Below are 21,190 nucleotides of genomic sequence, written 5' to 3' on the forward strand. Positions count from 1 at the left end.
TATGTTTTTTTTTCCCTTTTTGAGGTAGGGTTTCACTGTGGCCTAGGCTGACCTGGAATTCACTATGTAGTCTTAAGGTGGCCTCGAATTCACACTGATCCGCCTACCTCTGCCCTCCGAGAGCTGGGATTAAAGGTGTGCACCACCACACCTGGCTCCACATATGCTTTTAAATTTTAAACTAGGTGGGGCTGGAGAGATGGCTCAGTATTTAAGGTGTTCATTTGCAGGTGCTGCAAATGAACTCAAGATGCATGTGCCACCTTGGGTATCTGGCTTTTACGTGATTACTGGGGAATTAAACCTAGGTCATTAGGCATTGTAGGCAAGTACCTTAATTGCTGAGCCATGTCTCCAGCCCCTTCCTCTTTTTTTCAAAATGCCAAGTCGTACAATGTGGATTTTATACTTCCCTTCCAGCACATCTCAATCTTTGAGATTATTCATACTGTAAATGCCTGATAGCCATATATGGCAAGTAGCTATTGGAGGGGAAAGTATTGCTTTAGTGTGAGTGGAAATAAATGTCTGTTAGATTCACTCCATTTAACCAGGATAGCATTTTAAGCAAGTTTTCGTTTTTTTTTTCCCCCAAGGTAAGGTCTCACTCTAGCCCAGGCTGACCTGAAATTCACTAGGTAATCTCAGGGTAGCCTTGAACTCATAGCAATCCTCCTACCACTGCCTCCCGTGTGCTGGGATTAAAGGTGTGTGCCACCACGCCTGGCTCAGGATACCATTTTAAAAAATAATATATTTTATTTATTTATTTGAGAGCAAGAAAGAGGCAGAGATAGAAAGAAAGAGAGAGTGGGTGCGCCAGGACCTCTAGCCACTGCAAATGAACTCCAGATGCCACCCTCTTGTGCATCTGGCTCACGTGGGTCCTGGAGAATCGAACCCGGATCCTATGCTTTGCAGGCAAACGCCTTAACTGCTAAGCCATCTCTCCAGCCCTAGAATTTTTTTATTTTTCAAGGCAGGGTCTCACTGTAGCTCAGGCTGACCTGGAATTCACTCTGTAGTCTCAGGATGGCCTCAAACTCTTGGTGATACTCCTAATTCAGCCTCCCAAGTACTGGGATTAAGGGTATGCATCACCATGCCAGCTAGAAATATTTTTTAATATCTAACATAGAAATATATTTATATAAACACATGCATGCATATGTGTTATATATGTGACATGTATACATATACAGACATATAGTTGTATGACTAACTTGTTCTTCCAAAGATCTTTTTTGGTACTGGGGACTGAACATAAGGCTTCACACTTGCTAAGCACGTATTCTACCACTAAACTATAACCTTAGCCCCTCAAGAAAGCAACTATGTTACCAACTTATAATTTCTGGCATGTCAGTAATAGACATCATTCTTTGCAAAGTTTCTCTGGGAATCTGTTTCCTTTTTGGATGTGGAAGATAAAGTCACCAGTCTAAACTCTTAAATTACAGTAGGGCTAATCTAAGAGAAGGAGATCTTGATTTCTCCAATTTTAGGGGAGAGAAGGGCTTCATATGCATACCTGATGTCAGGAAGGCAAGAGTACCAATCGTCTCATTGGACATGATGTTATGAAAACGTGCCAGCTGCCCAAACATCTGAAGACCAGCCTCTTTCTCTCGGCGGGCTTCTGGCGTCAGGCTATCCCATTCACCTCGGTCCTTCTCAATCTGTTGAATCTTTATCTTACTCAAATACTACAGAAACCAGAGATGGGATAGATTAGAGAAGAAAGAGGCACTTGAAGGACCATGACATTTAAAATACAATGACTAAGTTGAGAAAACCAGAGACCATATAAGGGACACAAGCCTTTGTCAGTACCGAATTGAAGCTTAAAGAACTGGCCAAAAAAGAAAGAAAGAAATTGTGTCTGCATACAGATCTGTATCCCTTCAGAAGTAATATATTATGAAGAAACAGAAGGAAGATAAATGGTATCATTACATGAAACTCAGGCTAACTTAAAAAACAAAACAGGCTACCATGAAAAAACAAGTAATCTATTGCTAAAGACTCCAAATACTTTGGCTGCAAGGCCACTGAGAAATCCTGCTGGAGCTGAGCTGATAACCTCCTCCATGTAGACCAACTGACAGAAAGCTGGAAGAAGCCATTCTACATGTAGTTCAATGGGAGAAAGAGATATCACCAGTGAAGACACTCAACAGTGGACCCTGCATGCCTTGTAACTGGCCAGCCAGGCCAAATGAGCCAATGGGTGCAATAGTGGCAGGTCTGCCATGGTGGAAACCAACTGCCCTCCAATTGGACTAGAGGCCCACTCCATGGGGAGGAACACATCCCTGATACTGAAAACTTAAAACAGGGGTAGTCATGAGCCCTAGGGGTGTAACATCTGCTGATGTCTGGAAAAATGTATATACTATGCTTATCAAACTGCCCAGTAAGCAATTCTCTTAATATTTGTAACCTTATATTAACACTACTCTCACTTTGGGTAGAGAATCTTCACTTTTCAGATAGCAGTGAGCTTGGGATGACTCAGAAGGTATCATAGTGCTGGAAAGAAGTGACTGGAGTACTGAGTAACATCTCAATCACACCTTCCAAGGCTCAGGGTCTAATACTGAAGAGGTGGCGGAAAGAATGTAAGAGCCAAAGGAAGGATAGGACTCCTTACAACGTGCTCCCTCCAGACATAAAATGGCCTAGATATCCATGACCTCATAGTGCCCGACACTACCTACACAAGACCATCATAAGAGGAGGAAAAGATCATAACATCAAGATAAGAGAGACTGATTGAGATGGGGAGGGGATATGATGGAGAATGGAATTTCAAAGGGGAAAGTGGAGAGGGAGAGAAGGTATTACCATGGGATATTTTTTATAATCATGGAAAATGTCAATAAAAATTGAGAAAAAAGTAAATAAAAACAAAATACCAAAAAACAGAAACAAGCAATCCCTCTTAAAAGATGAAAAAACAATACTCTGTAACTTGCTGTGGTGGTTAATCTATGGTTATGAACATGATAGGATTTAGAATCATCATGGAAGCAAATCTCTGGGAATGTCTCTGAGGGATTTTCTAGATTAGGGTAACTGAGATGTAAGGACCCAGTAACTGTGGGCAGCACCTTTCCTGGGCTGGGGTCTGGGGTAAGAAAAAGGTGAGCGGAGCTGCCGTGTTCACTGCTCTTTGCGTGCTCACTGTGGGCTGGTCATGACCAGCTCGCCTCAAGCTTCCGCTGCCTTCTTGCCATGACGGACTGTAACCTGGAACTGTAAACCAAATAAACCCTTGTTTTCCTTGAGTTGCTCCTCGTCATATACTTGGCCATAGTAATGAGAAAGTTACTAATACACTTGCTTAGTAAAGTCTTATAAATATGCAAGATGTCTGGAAGGAGAATCTTAATTACTTAAACCTCCTTACCTCTCGTCATTCTTACAGTTGTAGCAAACAATGAGTTAAACAGTCTCAAGAGAATGCCATCTGCTTCATTCTTTCAATCACACTATTCTTGCTTAATAGGGTCTGTTTATAACAAACTGTTCTCATTTCCTTAGGAAACCTATTTTATTTATTAAAAAAAATTTTTTTTTGTCCACTGTTATTTATTTATTTATTCTTTCTTTCTTTCTTTCTTTCTTTTTTTTTTTTTTTTCCTGAGGTAGGGTCTCACTCTAGCTCAGGCTGACCTGGAATTCACTATGGAGTCTCAGGATGGCCTCGTACTCATGGCGGTCCTCCTACCTCTGCCTCCCGAGTGCTGGGATTAAAGGTGTGCGCCACCACGCCCAGCTCCAGGAAACCTATTTTAAATCTTAGACTGTGGGATTATGACAAGAGCAGGAGACCAAATCCTTCTCACAAACCAAACACAAGTGACTCAGTGGGTTGTTTATTGATGAACACTTGGAACAGTCCAACAGGCTACCCTCACAACTGACCGCCTCATCCATCTCTCTTTGAGTCGATGTCACAGCTCATACTCATCACAGGATAGGGAATTTGTATTGAGTACTCCTAAGTTCTCAGGCCCATGAGGGATGGTTAAGACATGCGCTATAAGAGCTGACACACACCGTTGGGTTTTACATTCTGTGAAAGCAAGGTTTCATAATATAGTTGAAGATTTCAGAGGCAGTGGAAAAGAAAAAGTATGATGATGACCTGGAGTTTTTCTTTCTTTGAGACAGTGTCTTGCTATTAGCTGTGGCTGGCTTGGAATTTGCTATGTAAACCAGGTTGGCCCATACTATGTGGCAATGCTCCTGTTTCCTGAATGCTACAATTAAGGAGTGTGCCACCACATCTGACTTTTTAAAAAATATTTATTTATTTATTTACTTATAATCACAGAGAGATAGAGATGGAGAGAAAATGGATGAACTAGGGACCTGTTGCCACGGCAAATGAACTCCATATGCCTGTGCCACTTTGTGCATTTGGCTTTACTTGGGTACTGGGGAATCAACCTCAGACCAGCAGGCTTTGCAAAAAAAAAAAAAAAAAAAAAAAAAAAGAAAAAGCATCTTTAATCCTAGCATTCGGGAGGCAGAGGCAGGAGGATCGCCATGAGTTTGAAGCCACCCTGAGATTACAAAGTGAATTCCAGGTCAGCCTGGGCTAGAGAGAGACCCTACCTCGAATAATAAACCAAGGCTGAGGCAGGAGAAGTGAGGTGAATTTCAGGTCAGCCTAGATTGGAGTGAGACCTCTGCCTCAAAAAAGGATAAAGAGTGGGGCATGTCAGTGGACCCTTATAAGCCCACTCTTGTAGTAGGTGGAGACCAGAGACTAGCTAGAGCTTGCTGGTCAGCCAGTCAGACCTAAACATAGTGGCTATGGCTCAGTGAAAGACTCTATCTCAAAGAAACACAAATGAGTGATAGAGGATACCTAACGCTCTTCTCTAGCCTCTGCATGCACAGGCTACCCTGACATACCACACCACACACTATAGATACAAACAATGAAAGAAAAAAAAAATTGGGCCAAAGAGATGGCTCAGTGGTTAAAGGCGCTTGCTTGCAAGGTCTTATAGCCTGGATTCGATTCCCCAGTTACCATGTAAAGCCAGATGCACTAAGTGGTACATCTGTCTGGAACACATTTGCAGTGGCAGGAGGGCCATAATCATTCTCTTTGTCAGCCTTTTCTGTAGTCTTTCTCAGATAAATAATAATAAAAATTAAAAATCAATCTTTTAAGATGGAGGATTAAAATTATTGTCCTACTGAGCCACAAGTACTGATGTGTTGGAATGGAAAGCAGTTGAATATCACTGGTATTGTTGACTATTAACATGATTGGATTGAGAGACATACAGATAATGAACACGTCAGGGCCTCTAGCCACTGCAAACGAACTCCAGATGCATACACCACTGTGCATCTGGCTTTACATGGATACTGGGGAAATGAACCTGGGTTGTCAGGCTTTGCAGGCAAGTGCTCTAACTGCTAAGCCATTTCTCCAGCATTTCTCTTTACTGCTTTCTGATAACTACAAGTGAGCAGCTTTCTCCTTCATGTGCTTCTGCTGCCACCATGATATTCTGCTTCATCTCAGGCCCAAAGCAATGAATATAGCTGACTGGATCAGAACCTTTGAAACTATGAGCTAAATAAATCCTTTCTACCTTAGGCTTTTTTTTTGAGGTAGGGTTTTGCTCTAGTCCAGGCTGACCTGGGTTTCACTATGTAGTTTCAAGGTGGCCTTGAACTCAAAGTAATCCTCCTACCTCTGCCTCCCACGTGCAGGGATTAAAGGCATGTGCCACATGCCCAGGTCCCTTAGGCTATTTTTTTAATTGAATTTTTATTAACATTTTCCATGGTTATAAAACAAATCCCATGGTAATACCCCCCCCCACTTTCCCCTTTAAAATTCCATTCTTCATCATATTACCTCCCCATCACAATCATTGTTCTTACATATATACAATATCAACCTATTAAGTATCCTCCTCCCTTCCTTTCTCTTCCCTTTATATCTCCTTTTTAACTTACTGGCCTCTGCTACTAAGTATTTTCATTCTCATGCAGAAGCTCAATCATCTGTAGCTAGGATCCACATATGAGAGAGAACATGTGGCACTTGGCTTTCTGGGCCTGGGTTACCTCACTTAGTATAATCCTTTCCAGGTCCATCCATTTCTCTGCAAATTTCATAACTTCATTTTTCTTTACCGCTGAGTAGAACTCCATTGTACAAATGTGCCACATCTTCATTATCCACTCATCAGTTGAGGGACATCTAGGCTGGTTCCATTTCCCAGCTATTATAAATTGAGCAGCAATAAACATGGTTGAGCACATACTTCTAAGGAAATGAGATGAGTCCTTCGGATATATGCCTAGGAGTGCTATAGCTGGGTCATATGGTAGGTCAATCTTTAGCTGTTTTAGGAACCTCCACACTGATTTCCACAATGGCTGGATCAGATTGCATTCCCACCAGCAGTGTAGAAGGGCTCCTCTTTTTCCACATTCCCGCCAACATTTACGATCATTTGTTTTCATGATGGTGGCCAATCTGACAGGAGTGAGATGGAACCTCAATGTAGTTTTTATTTATTTATTTATTTATTTATTTATTTGAGAGCGACAGACACAAAGAGAAAGACAAATAGAGGGAGAGAGAGAGAATGGGCGCGCCAGGGCTTCCAGCCTCTGCAAACAAACTCCAGACACGTGCGCCCCCTTGTGCATCTGGCTAACGTGGGACCTGGGGAACCGAGCCTTGAACCGGGGTCCTTAGGCTTCACAGGCAAGCACTTAACCGCTCAGCCATCTCTCCAACCCTCAATGTAGTTTTAATCTGCATTTCCCTGATGACTAGTGACGTAGAACATTTTTTTAGATGCTTATATGCCATTCGTATTTCTTCCTTTGAGAATGCTCTATTTAGCTCCAAAGCCCATTTTTTGATTGGCTTGTTTGACTCCTTATTATTTAACTTTTTGAGTTCTTTGTATATCCTAGATGATATCAGCTATATAGATGGAAAAGATTTTTTCCCATTCTGTAGGTTGCCTCTTTGCTTTTTTCACTGTGTCCTTTGCAGTGCAAAATCTTTGTAATTTCATGAGGTCCCAGTGATTAATCTGTGGTTTTATTGCCTGAGCTATTGGGGTTGTATTCAGAAAGTCTTTGCCAAGACCAATATGTTGAAGGGTTTCCCCTACTTTTTCCTCTAGCAGTTTCAGAGTTTCAGGTCTGATGTTAAGGTCTTTAATCCATTTGGACTTAATTCTTGTGCATGGCGAGAGAGAAGAATCTATTTTCATCCTTCTGCAGATATATATCCAGTTTTCCCAACACCATTTGCTGAAGAGGCTGTCTTTTCTCCAATGAGTATTTTTGGCATTTTTATAAAATATCAGGTGGCTATAGCTACCTGGGCTTACATCTGGGTCCTCTATTCTGTTCCACTGATCTACATGTCTGTTTTTGTGCCTTAGGCTATTTTTTAAAAAATATATTTCATTTATTTATTTGAGAGAGAAAGAGACAGAGAGAAACAGAGACAATGGGCGTGCCAGGGTCTTCAGCTATAGCAAAATAACTCCAGACGCATGCGACCCCTTGTGCACCTGGGTCCTTTGGCTTTGCAGGCAAACATTTTAACTGCCAAACCATCTCTCCAGTCCCCCCTTAGGCCATTTTTCTTTGTCAAAAGTCTGATACAGCTTAGTGGCCCAAGCCTTTAATCCTAGCATTTGGGAGGCAGAGGTGGATCACTGTGAGTTAAGGACAGGCTGGGATTATAGAATGAGTGCCAGGTCAGTCTGGGTCAGAGTGAGACCCTACCTCAAAAAAACCAAAAAGAAGCTGGGCGTGGTGGCACACGCCTTTAATCCCAGCACTCGGGAGGCAGAGGTAGGATTGCTATGAGTTCGAGGCCACCCTGAGACTACATAGTGAATTCCAAGTCAGCCTGGGCTAGAGTGAGACCCTACCTCGAAAAACCAAAAAAAAAAAAAAAAACAAAAAACCCAAAAAGAAGAAAAAATGTTTGGGCTAGAGGGATTGCTTAGCAGTTAAGGTGCTTGCCTGCAAAGCCAAAGAACCCAGGTTTGATTCCCCAGAACCCACTTAAGCCAAATGCACAAGGTGCCACATGTGTCTGGAAGCCCTGAGGTGCCCATTCTCTCTGCCTTTTTCTTTCTCTCAAATAAATAAATATAAATATAAAATAAAAAAAGAAAAAGTTTGTTACAGTCACCGAGAAAAAATAAAATCCTGTAATAAGTTTGGTTTAATTACATTGTCTTATTTTTTTTCCCTATTTATTGGTGGGGGGGGAGGGAAGGACAGAATGGGTATTGGGGAATCAAAACTGGGCCCTTTGGCTTTGCAGTCAAGGGCCTTAACCACTAAATCATCCATCCAGCCCTACATTGTTTTTTTTTTTTTTTTAAAGCAAGTCCTTTTATATGTGTGTGTGTGTGTGCGTGAGAGAGAGAGAGAGAGAGAAAAAGAGAGAGAGAGAGACAGAGAGAGAATTGGCACGCCAGGGCCTCCAGCTACACTGTAATCGAACTCTAGACACGTGTGCTACCTTGCTCACTTGTGTCACCTTGTGTGTCTGGCTTATGTGGGACCTGGAGAATCAAACATGAGTTTTTAGGCTTTGCAGGCAAGTACCTTAACCACTAAGCCATTTCTCCAACCCTACATTGTCTTTTTAACTCTAGGCTTCAACAATGACCTTAACCTTGTCTCTAATGAAATAACCTAAAAAAATTCTAAAGCCAGATGTGGTGGCGCATACCTTTAATCCCAGCACTCGGGAGGCAGAGGTAAGAGGACCGCTGTGAATTCGAGACCACCCTGAGACTACGGAGTGATTTCCATGTCAGCCTGAGCTAGAGTGAGACCCTACCTTGAAAAAGAAAAAAAAAAAAAAAAATCTGTAATGGCAAGCTTGGAGGTACACTTCTGCTTATATACTTTTGGTGCTCAAGACTGGTACTAGTAGCATAAGGATTGTTCTATTACAATTAAAAGGTCAAAAGTATATACTTTTAGCCAGGTATGGTGGTGTAAGCCTTTAATCCTAGCACTTGGGAGGCAGAGGTAGGATATCCATGAGTTTGAGGGCCCCTGAGACTACATAGTAAGTGAAACCCTACCTTAAGAAAAACAACAACAACAACAACAACAAACCAAAAAAGATGGTGGCACATGCCTGTAATCCCAGCACTCAGGTAGGCTAAGGTAGGATTGCTTTTAGTTGGAGGCCCACCTGGGCTACAAAGTAAGACCTGGTCTCAAAAGAAAAAAAGTATATATACTATTAATGAATTTTATGGTACAGGAATAAATCTTCTTTTTTTCTTTTTACCTGTATAGCTTCATCCAAAAGAAAGATGGCATCATTCATTAGCAGGTTAAGAAAGCGGAGGAAAAGTGGGGGATTCATGGCTTCTAAATTCTTAGAGGCAAAGTCAGCCAAATCCTGTAAATCCCAGCACAAGAGAACATTTTAGCATTGCATTGCAACTCACACGGATTGATCTGAAACAACTGGTTTCACCAACAACTCTTACCTTAATGCTTTCCCGATAGCTATCTGTTGCCCACATGTATTTTAGGATGGGATACATGGGGCGGCGGTAATTAAACTTCTGTTCAAATTGATGGGGGTCACCTAGAGTAAAGCAAGAACAAAACATCAGCAAAGGCAGTGGACTACTAGGGAATAAGCTTCTGTCTATATAGATTTCCTTTATTTTCAGTGTGTTAAGGCTATTGGCCATCTCTTCCTCAGAACTGGCTTCTTTCCCTTCCTCCCTTTCTACCTTGTCCTGAGGATAAGACCCCAGGACTTCTACCTGCTGGGAAAGTGCTCCATCACTGAGCTACACTCCCTTGGAGTTTCTCAGGCTTAGAATTGGGCCTTTAGATAAAAGAAGACAGGAAACAGATGTAAAGGCCACCTAACTCAGTAAGGAGCCAGGATCGAACTATAAAATAAGTCAGGGGAACGCATTTTCTGCATCCAAATGTGGACCGTGTAAATGGAGTCTTGGAGCTGTCAGAGATGCTGGTGCAGGACGAAACATTCAGTAATCCCCACAGTGCTCTACAGGCAATATCCCAACCATGCAGACAACTGATTATTTTTTGGATTTTCAAGGTAGGGTCTCACTCTAGCCTAGGCTGACATGGTATTCATTATGTAGTCTCAGGGTGGCCTCAAACTCAAGGTGATCCTCCTACCTCTGCCTCCTGAGTGCTGGGATTAAAGGTGTATGTCACCGTGCTCAACTTCCTGATGTTGGTACTCTTAATTTAGGAGTGAAACTGTTAGAAAATCAAATGGTCTAGTTAAAGTAAAGGCATGCTGGCTGGAGGTGTAGCTCAGTAAGTGTTTGCATGTACAAGGTCTTGCTATCCCCAGCAACACAAGGAAAAAAGAAGAAAATCATTACATGGCTCTGCTATCTAACTATTCCATTATTTGAGGCAGAGAAAACTAAAGACAGATTTAATTGGATACCTTAATGAAGATTTGACCAACCAATGTATAATGTGGATAGCTCATGTAGGTAGATTCTTTCTTTGTGAGACAGACCTGGCTCTACCACTTATCAATTGTGTGATATAGACAAATTTGCTTTATTCAGCTTTTCTGTCCCCCCCCCCCCCCCCCGGCTGACCTGGACTTCACTGTTTTAGTCTCAGGGTGGCCTCAAACTCATGGTGATCCTCCTACCTCTGCCTCCCTAGTGCTGGGATTAAAGGTATGTGCCACCACACCTGGCTCCCCCCTTTTCTTCTGTTTTAAATATTTATCTATTTGCAAGGAGAAAGAAAATAGGTGTGCCAGGGAGTTTTGCCACTGCAAACCAACTCCAGATGTGGGCGCCACTTTGTGCATCTGGCTTTACATGGGTACTAGGGAATAGAAGCCAGATAATCAGGCTTTGCAAGCAAGTGCCTTTAAGTGCTGAGGCAGGTCTCCAACCCTCACTCAGCTTTTTGAGCATCCACATTCTTACATGTAAAATGGGGACAAAGCTGGGCACAGTGGCGCACACCTTTAGTCCCAGCACTCAAGCTGAAGGAGGAGGACTGCATGAGTTTGAGGCCAGCCTGAGACTACAGACTGAATTCCAGGTCAGCCTGAGCTAGAGTGAGATCTTACCTTGAAAAAACAAAAAACCAAACCAAAACAAAAAACCCAAAATAAAACGGGTGTTAACTTTTCAGATAGTGGCAAATTAGTGGCATATTACAAAAGCACTCAGTATCAAGACTGATACACTGCAGTCATTCAATAAATGAGCAATAAATAAATATTTAGACCTGGCTGCATGCTTTACCTACCTGTAAATTCAATGTCCACAAAAACCTTGATTAGGGCTTCTGCAAGTTGGGGTGCATATGAAAAGTTGCAGAACACACGTTTCCGGTGGAATACACTGGATACCAAAGGGTTTGGGGTCTGATCCAGGTGAGGCATCACTGCTTCTAATACTTCGGCCAGCTTGGCTCTTAGGTGGGGATTCTTCATTCTGTAGCAGGCAGAAAGCAAGGTGAGCAGGTAAACCTAACTTCCAAATATGATTTTAGTCTTGGTACACGAGGAGCTAATATGTCCTGTGTCACCACAAGAACAAGGTCTGCTCCTATGTTTGTTTGTTTTTTTTCCTTCTTCAAGGTAGGGTTTCACTCTAGTCCAGGCTGACTTGGAATTCCCTATGTAGTCTCAAGGTGGTCTTGAACTCTACCTACTCATGCCTACCAAGTGCTGGGATTAAAGGCATGTGTCACCATGCTTGGCTCTGCTCCTGCAGTTTTAGGTGTGTCAATAGTGGGGTGATGTACGTTGCACCATTTAATTCTTTTTGCTCATTTTGAGACAGGATCTTGTTCAAGCAGCTCTAGTTAGCCTGGAACTCACTATACAGACCAGGTTGGCCTTGAACTTGTGGCAATCCTCTTCAGTGTCTACCTGGCATAGCATGCATTTCCATGTCAGGCCTATTTAACTGTTTTTTTTTTTTTTTAACTTGTTTCTTGTCTTTTCTTTTTTAAGTTTTATTTATTTATTTGTCAGGGAGAGGGAGGGAGGGAAGGGGTGGGGGAGAGAATGAGAATGAATGGGCATGCCTGGGCCTCTAGCCACTGCAAATGAACTCCAGATGCATGCACCCCTTGTGCATCTGGCTTTGCAAGCAAACACCTAAACTGCTAAGCCATCTCTCCAGCTCCTAACTCTTAAAAAAAAAAAAATTTATTTATTTATTTGAGAGAGAGAAAGAAGGAGAGAGAGAGAGAGAGAGAGAGAATGGGTGTGCCAGGGCCTCCAGCTGCAAACAAACTCCAGATAGATGCATGCGCCCCCTTGTGCATCTGGCTTATGTGGGTCCTGGAGAGTCGAACCAGGATCCTTTGGCTTTTGCAGACAAAAGCCTTAACCATTAAGCCATCTCCCCAGCCCCAGCCCCTAACTCTTGAGATGACAGCTTACTACATATGAAAGTATATGTCAATCAGCTTTTTTCTCTATAAAAATTCATTTAGTTACTATGCATATCTTTTACTGGTTCATAGGATAAACTTGTCTTCCCAAACTTTTGGAGGGTAAAGATTAGGTTATAATTATCCTTTTATCTCTTTTTCTTTTTTGAGGTAGGGCCTTGCTTTAGTCCAGGCTAATTTGTAATTCACTCTATAATCTTAGGGTGACTTCAAACTCATGGCAACCTTCCTACCTCGGCCTCCCAAGTGCTGGGATTAAAGGTGTGTGCCACTATGCCTGGCTTATAATTATGTTTTATCACCCACAGTCCCATCATCAGTGCTTGCTGACTTCTCAGGAGGTCTGCTTGTCCCAGTGAACGGTCAGTGTTTATCTACTTCTCATGGACATGCCTCGGGGAATTGTGGATTGTTCGCTTTGTTTTGCACCAAAGAAAAATTTGTTTTTTCTGGCATACACTCTCAAAAACCAGGGAAGCAATTCTAAAAGCCATAGTACTTTCATTTGGGAGAGAAGGTTAGAAGCTATGAGAGATTTAAGACTAAAAATAACAACCTAGGTTTATCCAGCTCAGAACAGCAGGAATAAGCTTTGGTTCATACAATTTGCAGAAGAGCTTAGCATCTGGCTGCCACTGGTAAGGCCGCTGGTGTTCTGGTTAACTATTTTAACCAGGGAGCAGCAGTGGAATTCCCACCAGGTACATGAAGGGCAGGTTCAAATTCTCTGTGGGCAAAGCTCTTTGCTTATTATGCCTCTCCACAGTGGGAGTTGTGGCTACCCATTAGGATGGTCAGGTGATTCATTAATGTTAACATAGCTTCTGAAGGCAACCCCTACGGTTCAGGCTTGTTTACTTCTTGGTGGAGAAGTCTTCTGAATGTTTTGGAGCACTACATAGTGACAGAGGCGAGCTTTTAGCACGTTACCTTTCTACACTTCCAGTAAAAATTGTGATGAAGCAAAGGACATGCTCCAGGGAATCTGCTGATGTCTCCAAGATGTCATCAGCAAAGCGGCGCAGAAAAATGAGGAAATCACCCAGGTTATCTGCAAAAAATTCTGAAAAAGAAAATTTACATTGGAATTAGCTAAACATCTATTGGTTCTATACATCAACTTCTTCCTTTCACATGATGTAATGAAGATTAAAAAAAAAACACCTAAAGATTAGGGCTGGAGAGATGGCTCAGTAGATTAAGGCACATGCCTACAAAGCCTAATGACCCAGGTTTGATACTCTAGTTCCGATGTAAAGACAGATGCCCAAAGTAGGACATGTGTCTAGAGTCCATCTGCTGTGTCAGGAGGCCCTGGTATACCCATTTTCTCTATTTACCTATCTCAAATAAATAAATAAAGTTAAAAATTAAAAACAAAACAAAAACCCTAAAGATTAGGTGTGGTGGCACAAGCTTTTAATCCTACCACTTGGGAGGTAGAGGTAGGAGGACCGATGTGGGTTCCAGATCTCCTTGGGCTTGAGTAAGACTCGGCCTCAAAAATAAAAACAAAAACAAAACAACAACAAAAAACAAACCCCAAAGGTCTCACAAGTAAAAAATATAGGGCTTGCAACTAGAGAGGTAGCTCACCAGTTAAAGCACTTGCTGACAAAACCTAAGGACCTGGGTTCCATTCCCCAGTACCCACATAAAGCCAGATACCCAAGTGTCTGGACTTCATTTGCAGCGGCTAGAGGCCCTAGCATGTCCATTCTCTCTCTACCTGTCTCTCTCTCTCTAATAAATAAAAAATTTTAAAATATAGGGCTGGAGAGATGGCTTAGTGCTTGAGTTGCTTGTGTGCAAAACCTAATGACCTGGGTTTGATTCCCTAGCACCCATGAAAAGCTGTATATGCACAAAGTGGCACATGCATCTGTAATTTATTTTTAGTGTCTGGGGGCCGTGTTGCACCCATTTTCTCTCTCTCTACTTGCAAATAAATAAATGAATAAATGTTTAAAAAACTGTAGAATATGGGGCTGGAGAAACGGCTCAGTGGTGAAAGCACTTTCCTGTAAAGCCTAATGACCTGGGCTCGATTCCCCAGTACTCACGTAAAGCTAGATGCACACAGTGGCACATGCATCTAGTTTGTTTGCAGTGGCTAGAGGCTCTGGTGCACCTATTCTCTCTTTTCTTTCTGCTTGCAAACAAACAAACAATAAAAAATAATAATATTTAAGGTGGCGCATGCATCTGTAGAGTTGAACGTCCTGCTCAGGAGGCGCCCGCATTCTCACACCCAAGTAGGAATGTGTGGGCACCCCAGGTCTTTCTGCCTTTCCCTGTTCAGGGCAATCCACACGCACCAGAGCGTCTCCCTTATACAGAAAAGTGACGCAGCCTCAGGGAAGCCAAAAAGAAAGTCCCAAACAGGTCCTCTGTAGCTAATGGAGACAGGGCAGACCTCAGAGATGCCTGCACAGAGGAACCAGTGAACTGGCCCAGGGGCTGGCCTGGTGCATGGAGCAGCTGGGGCTGGGCCTCAAGATGCAGAAACCCACCCCAAAGCAGAAAGAACAGGTTATTGGGGCAATCCGAACCCAGCCAGTGAAAGACACTCTCTGCCCAGGAGACAGCTGGTGCGCTCCATGTTTGGGGCTCAGACAGAGGCCAAGTGGCAGGAGGCCCTTCGGGCTTTAAGGGCTGCTGCCCACTTGGCCCATGTCCAGCCTGCAGGTGAGGCCACCAGGAAGCAGAGCCAAAGGGTCTACAGAACTCGTAGCAGGAGGAACCAAGGCCACTCTGGACATAACTAATGAAAAATTCAGATTCAATTTCTTTTAATCTCTCCCCATGTCCTGGAATATTCTTCTCCCCCAGGATGATAAGGGGATTTGTCTTGAATGGAAGGAAGGCTTTTCCAAGAATTCTCTTCATCAGAAGTTGGGTTAGTTAATCCCTAACTAGTCTGTGGACCAGGAGCTGTTGGGCAGGTGTGAAAACTGACAGATGAGCAAAGACCTCATTTGTAGAGTTTTTTTTTTTTTTTAATATGAATTTTTCCTGTCAGAAGAGAGGAGCATTTTGAAAACTTATTGATAAGTTTAAGTAAATGTTCATTGGATTGTAGAAAGAATGTTATACTCAGCCTCAAGGATTTGGGTAGCTTTTGGTGATGATTTGTGGGAAAGCTATGTAGTTATACCTGGGCTCATTTCTGAAAGAATATCCTGGCCAGTGGTTCCATGCTTCATGTGTTATATCACCCTAGTAAGTCATTTTTTGAAAAATATGATAATGAGTTAAAAAAAAAAGTTTAAGAAAGGTAGGATCCCAGCTGGGCATGGTGGCACACGCCTTTAACCCCAACACTTGGGATTAAAGAGGTAGGAGGATCACTGCGAGTTTGAGGCTACCCTGGGACTACATAGTGAATTCCAGGTCAGCCTGAACTAGAGTGAAATCCTACCTTCAAAAACCCAACCCCCCCAAAAAAGTAGGATCCCTTTAAATGTGTATAAAGTTGTACTTTATTGGCGTATTAATTTTTTTGTGTATCAGCAGAGGAGGGGAAGAGTGAGTATATGGGGCCACCAGGGCCTCTTCCCCTGCAAACCAGCTCCAGATACACATGCCATTTTGTGCATCTGGCTTATGTGAGCACTGGGAAACTGAACCCAGACCAGCAGACTTTGTAAGCAAGCACCTTTAACCACTAAGCCATTTCTCCAGCCCTAAAACTTAATTTATTTGAAATATTTTTATTTATTTGCAATATACAATTAATTGCCTTTGCAGGCAAGTGCCTTAACCACTAAGCCATCTTTCCAGTCCAATTTTATTTTATTTTATATAATTAATTTACTTTTTATTAACAACTTCCATGACTGTAAACAATATTTTTTTTAAAAAATTATGTATTTGCAGAGAAAAACTAGGACATACACACACACAATGGACATGCCAGGGCTGGCCACTGCCAATGAACTTCAGATGCATTTGCTACTTTATGCATCTGGCTCTATGTAGGTAGTGAATTATTGAACCTGGGTGGTTAGGCTTTGCAGGCAAGTGCCTTAACTGCTGAGTCATCTCCCCGGCTCTGATTTTTTTTTTTTTTTTCCCTAAAGCTAGACAGAGTCTGGGCATGGTGGCCCACACTTTTAATCACAATGCTTGGAGGCAGAGGTAGGAGGATGGCCATGAGTTTGAGGCCACCTTGAGACTATAGAGTGAATTCCAGGTCAGCCTGGGCTAGAGTGAGACCCTACCTAGAAAAACCAAAAAAAAAAAAAAAAAAAAGCCAAATTGAAAAGCTGAATGACAATATTAATGATAGAAATTAACAGCTATAAAAACACTGATGGCAGGTTATCTTTTGAAGACTGATTTCTTGGAGGAAGAGTCTCACTCTACCCAGTCTAACCTGGAACTCACTGGGTAGCCCAGTGTAGCCTACAACTCCCAGCAAGATCCTCCCACCTCAGCCTCCAGAGGGCTAGGACTATGGGTGTGAAATGCCTGTTTTCCGATACGCACAGCTGAGGAACACGAAGCTAGAGAACAAACTATCAGTGCCCTCACACTCTGACCAGCAGGTGTTGCTTACAAGTTTGCTGTTCATCGAAAAACAATGAAATAATAACCAAGGAAAGGTATTTTAAGGATTAAACTTCCCCAGTTAAAGTTAGATGGCTAAAAATAGGACATTCCCAAGGGAGAGCCTGCTTACCTGGCACATATGCCAAAGAGCCGTAGCCATCTGGCAAAGGAAAAGTCAGCTCTTTTGGCTGGGAGCCCTCATTGCCTATGGCCAGTTGAACTAGCAGAACAGCCATGGACACCTGCAAATTGAGGCAGTTCTGCAGCATCTGTGGCTCAGTCATGGCCGTCTTGGTGGAAAGATAGATGGTCATCAGCCGTTCAAACTGCTCCCGGAGATTGTCAGCAGCAGGGCTAGAGCTCTGCTGCGCGTCCCGCCAGGCCACCTGCAGCCGGTGCAGGTTTTGGTTGATTTTTACCATCTGATCATGCAACCTGCCTCCAAGAAAGCAGAAGAGACTAGGTCAGGGAGGCTTATGAGTCTTATGTAGACTATTTCAGTAAAACTATTTTTTTAAAAAACCTGGGCGTGGTGGTGCACACCTCTAATTCCAGCAATCGGGAGGTAAAGGTAGGAGGATTGTCTTGAATTTGAGGCCATTCTGAGACTACATAGCAAATTCCAAGTCAGTGTGGGCTACAGCGAGACCCTATCTCCAAAACAAAACTTTTTTTTTTGGTTTGTTTTGGTTTTTCAAGGTAGAATGACCTGGAATTCATTATGTAGTCTCAGGCTGGCCTCGAATTCAGTGACCCTTCTACCTCAGGCCTCCTGAGTGCTGGGATTAAAGGAGTGTGCCACCATGCCCATCTAAATTTTTATTTATTTGCATGAGTGTGTGTGTGTGTGCGTGCATGCCAGAGTCTTGTCTTTGCAAATGAATGCCCATCTGGTTTTATGTGGGTTGCTGGAGATCTGAACTTGGCCGGCAGGCTTTGCAAGCAAATACCTTTAACTACTGAGCCATCTCCCCAGGCCCAGCAAGTTCTTGTTTATTTTAGTATTCTCTTTAAGGACACAGGAAGTTGAGGTGCAGTGACACAGAAGGCACTGACGAGTTCCTGACTGGACAGAGGCGAGGTGCATAGCAGTGGGAAAATGTTACCAAGCACTCAGCCCAACTGAGACTAATCACAAGCAGCGACCTTTAGCTGAAATGCATCAAAGAGCAGTAGTTTGGTAGAGTAGGGTGCTGAGTATACAGTTGTTATTTAAAAATAATCATTAGGCAAAATACAAGAAGCCCAGCATAACCGTTTTACAAACACAGCAGTCATGCTTGAGTGTGGTAAGGCGGTCTCTCGGTACTTAGTAGAATACTAAGTAGATGAGAAGAGGTTCTGGATTAAAAAGACCACGCACTAACTAGTCACTACCTGGGGTAGGATACAACGTAAGCATGGCTTCCAGACTTCTGTTGTTTAATAAAAAACAATTATTCTTCATAATAGTTCATTCAAATATTCTCCACTGAAATTGAGAGCTACTGATAACTAATTCCATGTGTACAGCCTCAACTCGCTTCCCTTGGTCTTGCAGATCATGTCTAGGATTACCTACCGGGAAATTGGATGACATTTACCTCTGCATCTGAATGTAGATTGTTAAGTAGGTTAAGCACATGTTTAACATCTCTCTATTGTCTTATTAAAAATGTCAATAATGGGCTGGGTGTGGTGGCTTATGCCTTTAATCCCAGCACTTGAGAGGTAGAGGTAAGCAAATCACTGTGACTACATAGTGAATTCCAGTTCAGCCTGGGCTAGAGTGAGACCCTACCTTGAAAAACCAAAACTCGGTAATGGGGCTGGAGAGATGGCTTAGCTGTTAAGACACTTGCCTGCAAAGCCAAAGGACCCAGGTTTGATTCCCTAGAACCCATGTAAAGCCTGATGCACAAGGTGAGGCATGCAACTTGGAGTTTGTATTGGCTAGAGGCACTGGCATACCCATTCTCTCTCTCTTAAATGAACAAAATATTTTTGAAAAGTTAGAAATACTCTCTAGTAAGAAGTGACAGAGGAGTGCTCAGCACTGAACTATCTCTATCACATCTTCCAAGGTTTAGGGTCCATTGCAAAAGAGGGGGCAGAAAGAATGTAAGAGCCAAAGGAAGGGTAGGATTCCTTACAATGTGCTCCTCCAGACACAAAATGACCTGGATATCCATGACCTCACAGTGCCTGACACTACCTACACAAGACCATCATAATACGAGGAAAAGATGATGACATCAAACTAAATGAGAGACTGATTGAGAGGGGGAAGGGATATGATGGAGAATGGAGTTTCAAAGGGGAAAGTGGGGAGAGGTAGGGAATTACCATGGGATATTGTTTACAATTATGGAAGTTGTCAATTAAAAAAAATTTAAAAAGACATACTCTCTATAGTAATTGGCCTAGAAAGATGGCTCAGTGAATAAAGTACTTGCCGTGTAAATATGAGGACCAGAGTTTGTGTGCCCCAGCACCCAAGTAAATGCTGGGTGGGCATGGTAGCTGCCTGTAATTCTAGTGCTCAGGAGGAAGAAATAGGACCCCTAGGGCAAGCTGGCTAGCTAGACTAGCCAACTTGGCGAGCCCTGAATTCAAGTAAGAGATCTTGCCTCGGTAAATTAAAGTGGAAAATGTTAAGGAAGACACCTGGTGTCAACCTCTGGCTTCCACATGCACTTACGCATATGTGTACCTCCTCCAACACATACACCACATACACATATGCATGCCCAAAACAAAAGACAACTCTCTAATAAAGACAGATTTTAATTTTTCCCAGTAATTTGCTGTCTGAGAAGGCATTAAAAATCATTTGTGGGGGCTGGAGGGATGGCTTTGTGGTTAAGGCATTTGCCTGCAAAGCCAAAGGAACCCAGGTTCAATTCCCCAGGACCCATGTTAGCCAGATGCACAAGGAGGTGCATGAGCCTGGAGTTCATCTGCAGTGGCATGTGCTCTCTCTCTCCTTCTTTCTGTCAAATCAATAAATAAAAATAAAAATAATACTATAGAAAAATAATTTGTGGGCTGGAGAGATGGTTTAACAGTCAAGGTGCTTGTCTGTGAAGCCTAAACACACAGGCTTGATTCCCCAGTATCCATGTAAGCCAGATGTACAAGGTGGCGCCTGTATCTGGAGTTCATTTTCACTGGCTGGAGGCCCAGGTGTGCCTGTTTTTTCTGTCTCCCTTTTCTCTCCAATAAATAAATAAAAATAAAATAAAACCACTTTTTTGGCCAGGTGTGGTGGCACATGCCTTTCATCTCAGTGTTAGGGAGGCAGAGGTAGCAGGATTGCTGTGTGTTCTTACCCTGAGACTAAATAGTGAATTCAAGGTCAGCCTGAGCTAGAGTTGAGACCCTACCTCAAACAAAACAAAACAAAAACCCAAAAAACAAAACAAAACCAAAAAACCCAAATCTCTTTCTATGCTGGGTGTGGTGGCACATGTCTTTAATTGCAGCACTAATGAGGCAGAGGTAAGAGGATCACCATGAGTTCGAGGCCAGCCTAGAATACAGTGAAATCCTGCCAAAAAATAAAAATAAAAACCAAAACCACTCTTTTTAATATCCATTCAACAGAATCACACTTTGTTAAATAAGAAGGGAAAGAAATTGTAGAATGACATGTAGGTAGCCAGAACTAGACCCTTTTTTGGAAGGCATATACACTAGTTCTCAAACGTTCACACTTCTAGAGTGCTTCATCTTTATCTTAAGTACAGGTCTTTTGTGGTCTTATTGACCTTAATGGGATCCTTGTTGTAATTTCATGCATGTGTATTCACATACACACATGCACCTGCACCCACACATATTTAAAAAATAGGAAGTGAAATATAGAATGAAAATTTTATTTCCCTATAAAAAGCAAAATAATAATTACAGAAATAATGCACACCATGTCCTTTCCCCACTGTATTCAACAGTTATTTGCATGTATATGAGTGTGTCTGTGTACAGAAGCACCAGGGTCTCTGGCTGTTGTGTGTGGTTCTTTTTTTCTTGGATTTTCTGAGGTAGGGTCTCCCTCTAACCCAGGCTGACCTGGAGTTCACTATGCAGTCTCAGGGTGGTCTCAAAGTCATAGTAATCCTACCTCGGCCTCCCAAGTGCTGGGATTAAAGGTGTGTGCCACCATGCCTGGCCCCAT

At 42.6% G+C, this 21,190-nt stretch overlaps 1 protein-coding gene and 1 pseudogene across 1 annotated transcript in view; one reads left to right on the forward strand and one right to left on the reverse strand.

Moving 5' to 3' along the window:
* Positions 1-21,190, reverse strand: part of Ube4a (ubiquitination factor E4A) — a 56,594-nt gene that overhangs the window by 11,111 nt on the left and 24,293 nt on the right. The window contains exons 11-16 of the mRNA XM_004667402.2: positions 17,165-17,469; positions 13,411-13,543; positions 11,323-11,510; positions 9,540-9,640; positions 9,335-9,448; positions 1,532-1,706 (exon numbers count right to left, since the gene is read on the reverse strand). Of these exons, the coding sequence (XP_004667459.1) occupies positions 1,532-1,706; positions 9,335-9,448; positions 9,540-9,640; positions 11,323-11,510; positions 13,411-13,543; positions 17,165-17,469 (1,016 nt within the window). The remainder of the gene's footprint in view (positions 1-1,531; positions 1,707-9,334; positions 9,449-9,539; positions 9,641-11,322; positions 11,511-13,410; positions 13,544-17,164; positions 17,470-21,190) is intronic.
* LOC123459309 lies at positions 13,938-15,276 on the forward strand (annotated as a pseudogene).

Source organism: Jaculus jaculus, chromosome 3, assembly GCF_020740685.1.
Source record: "Jaculus jaculus isolate mJacJac1 chromosome 3, mJacJac1.mat.Y.cur, whole genome shotgun sequence".
NCBI lineage: Eukaryota > Metazoa > Chordata > Mammalia > Rodentia > Dipodidae > Jaculus > Jaculus jaculus.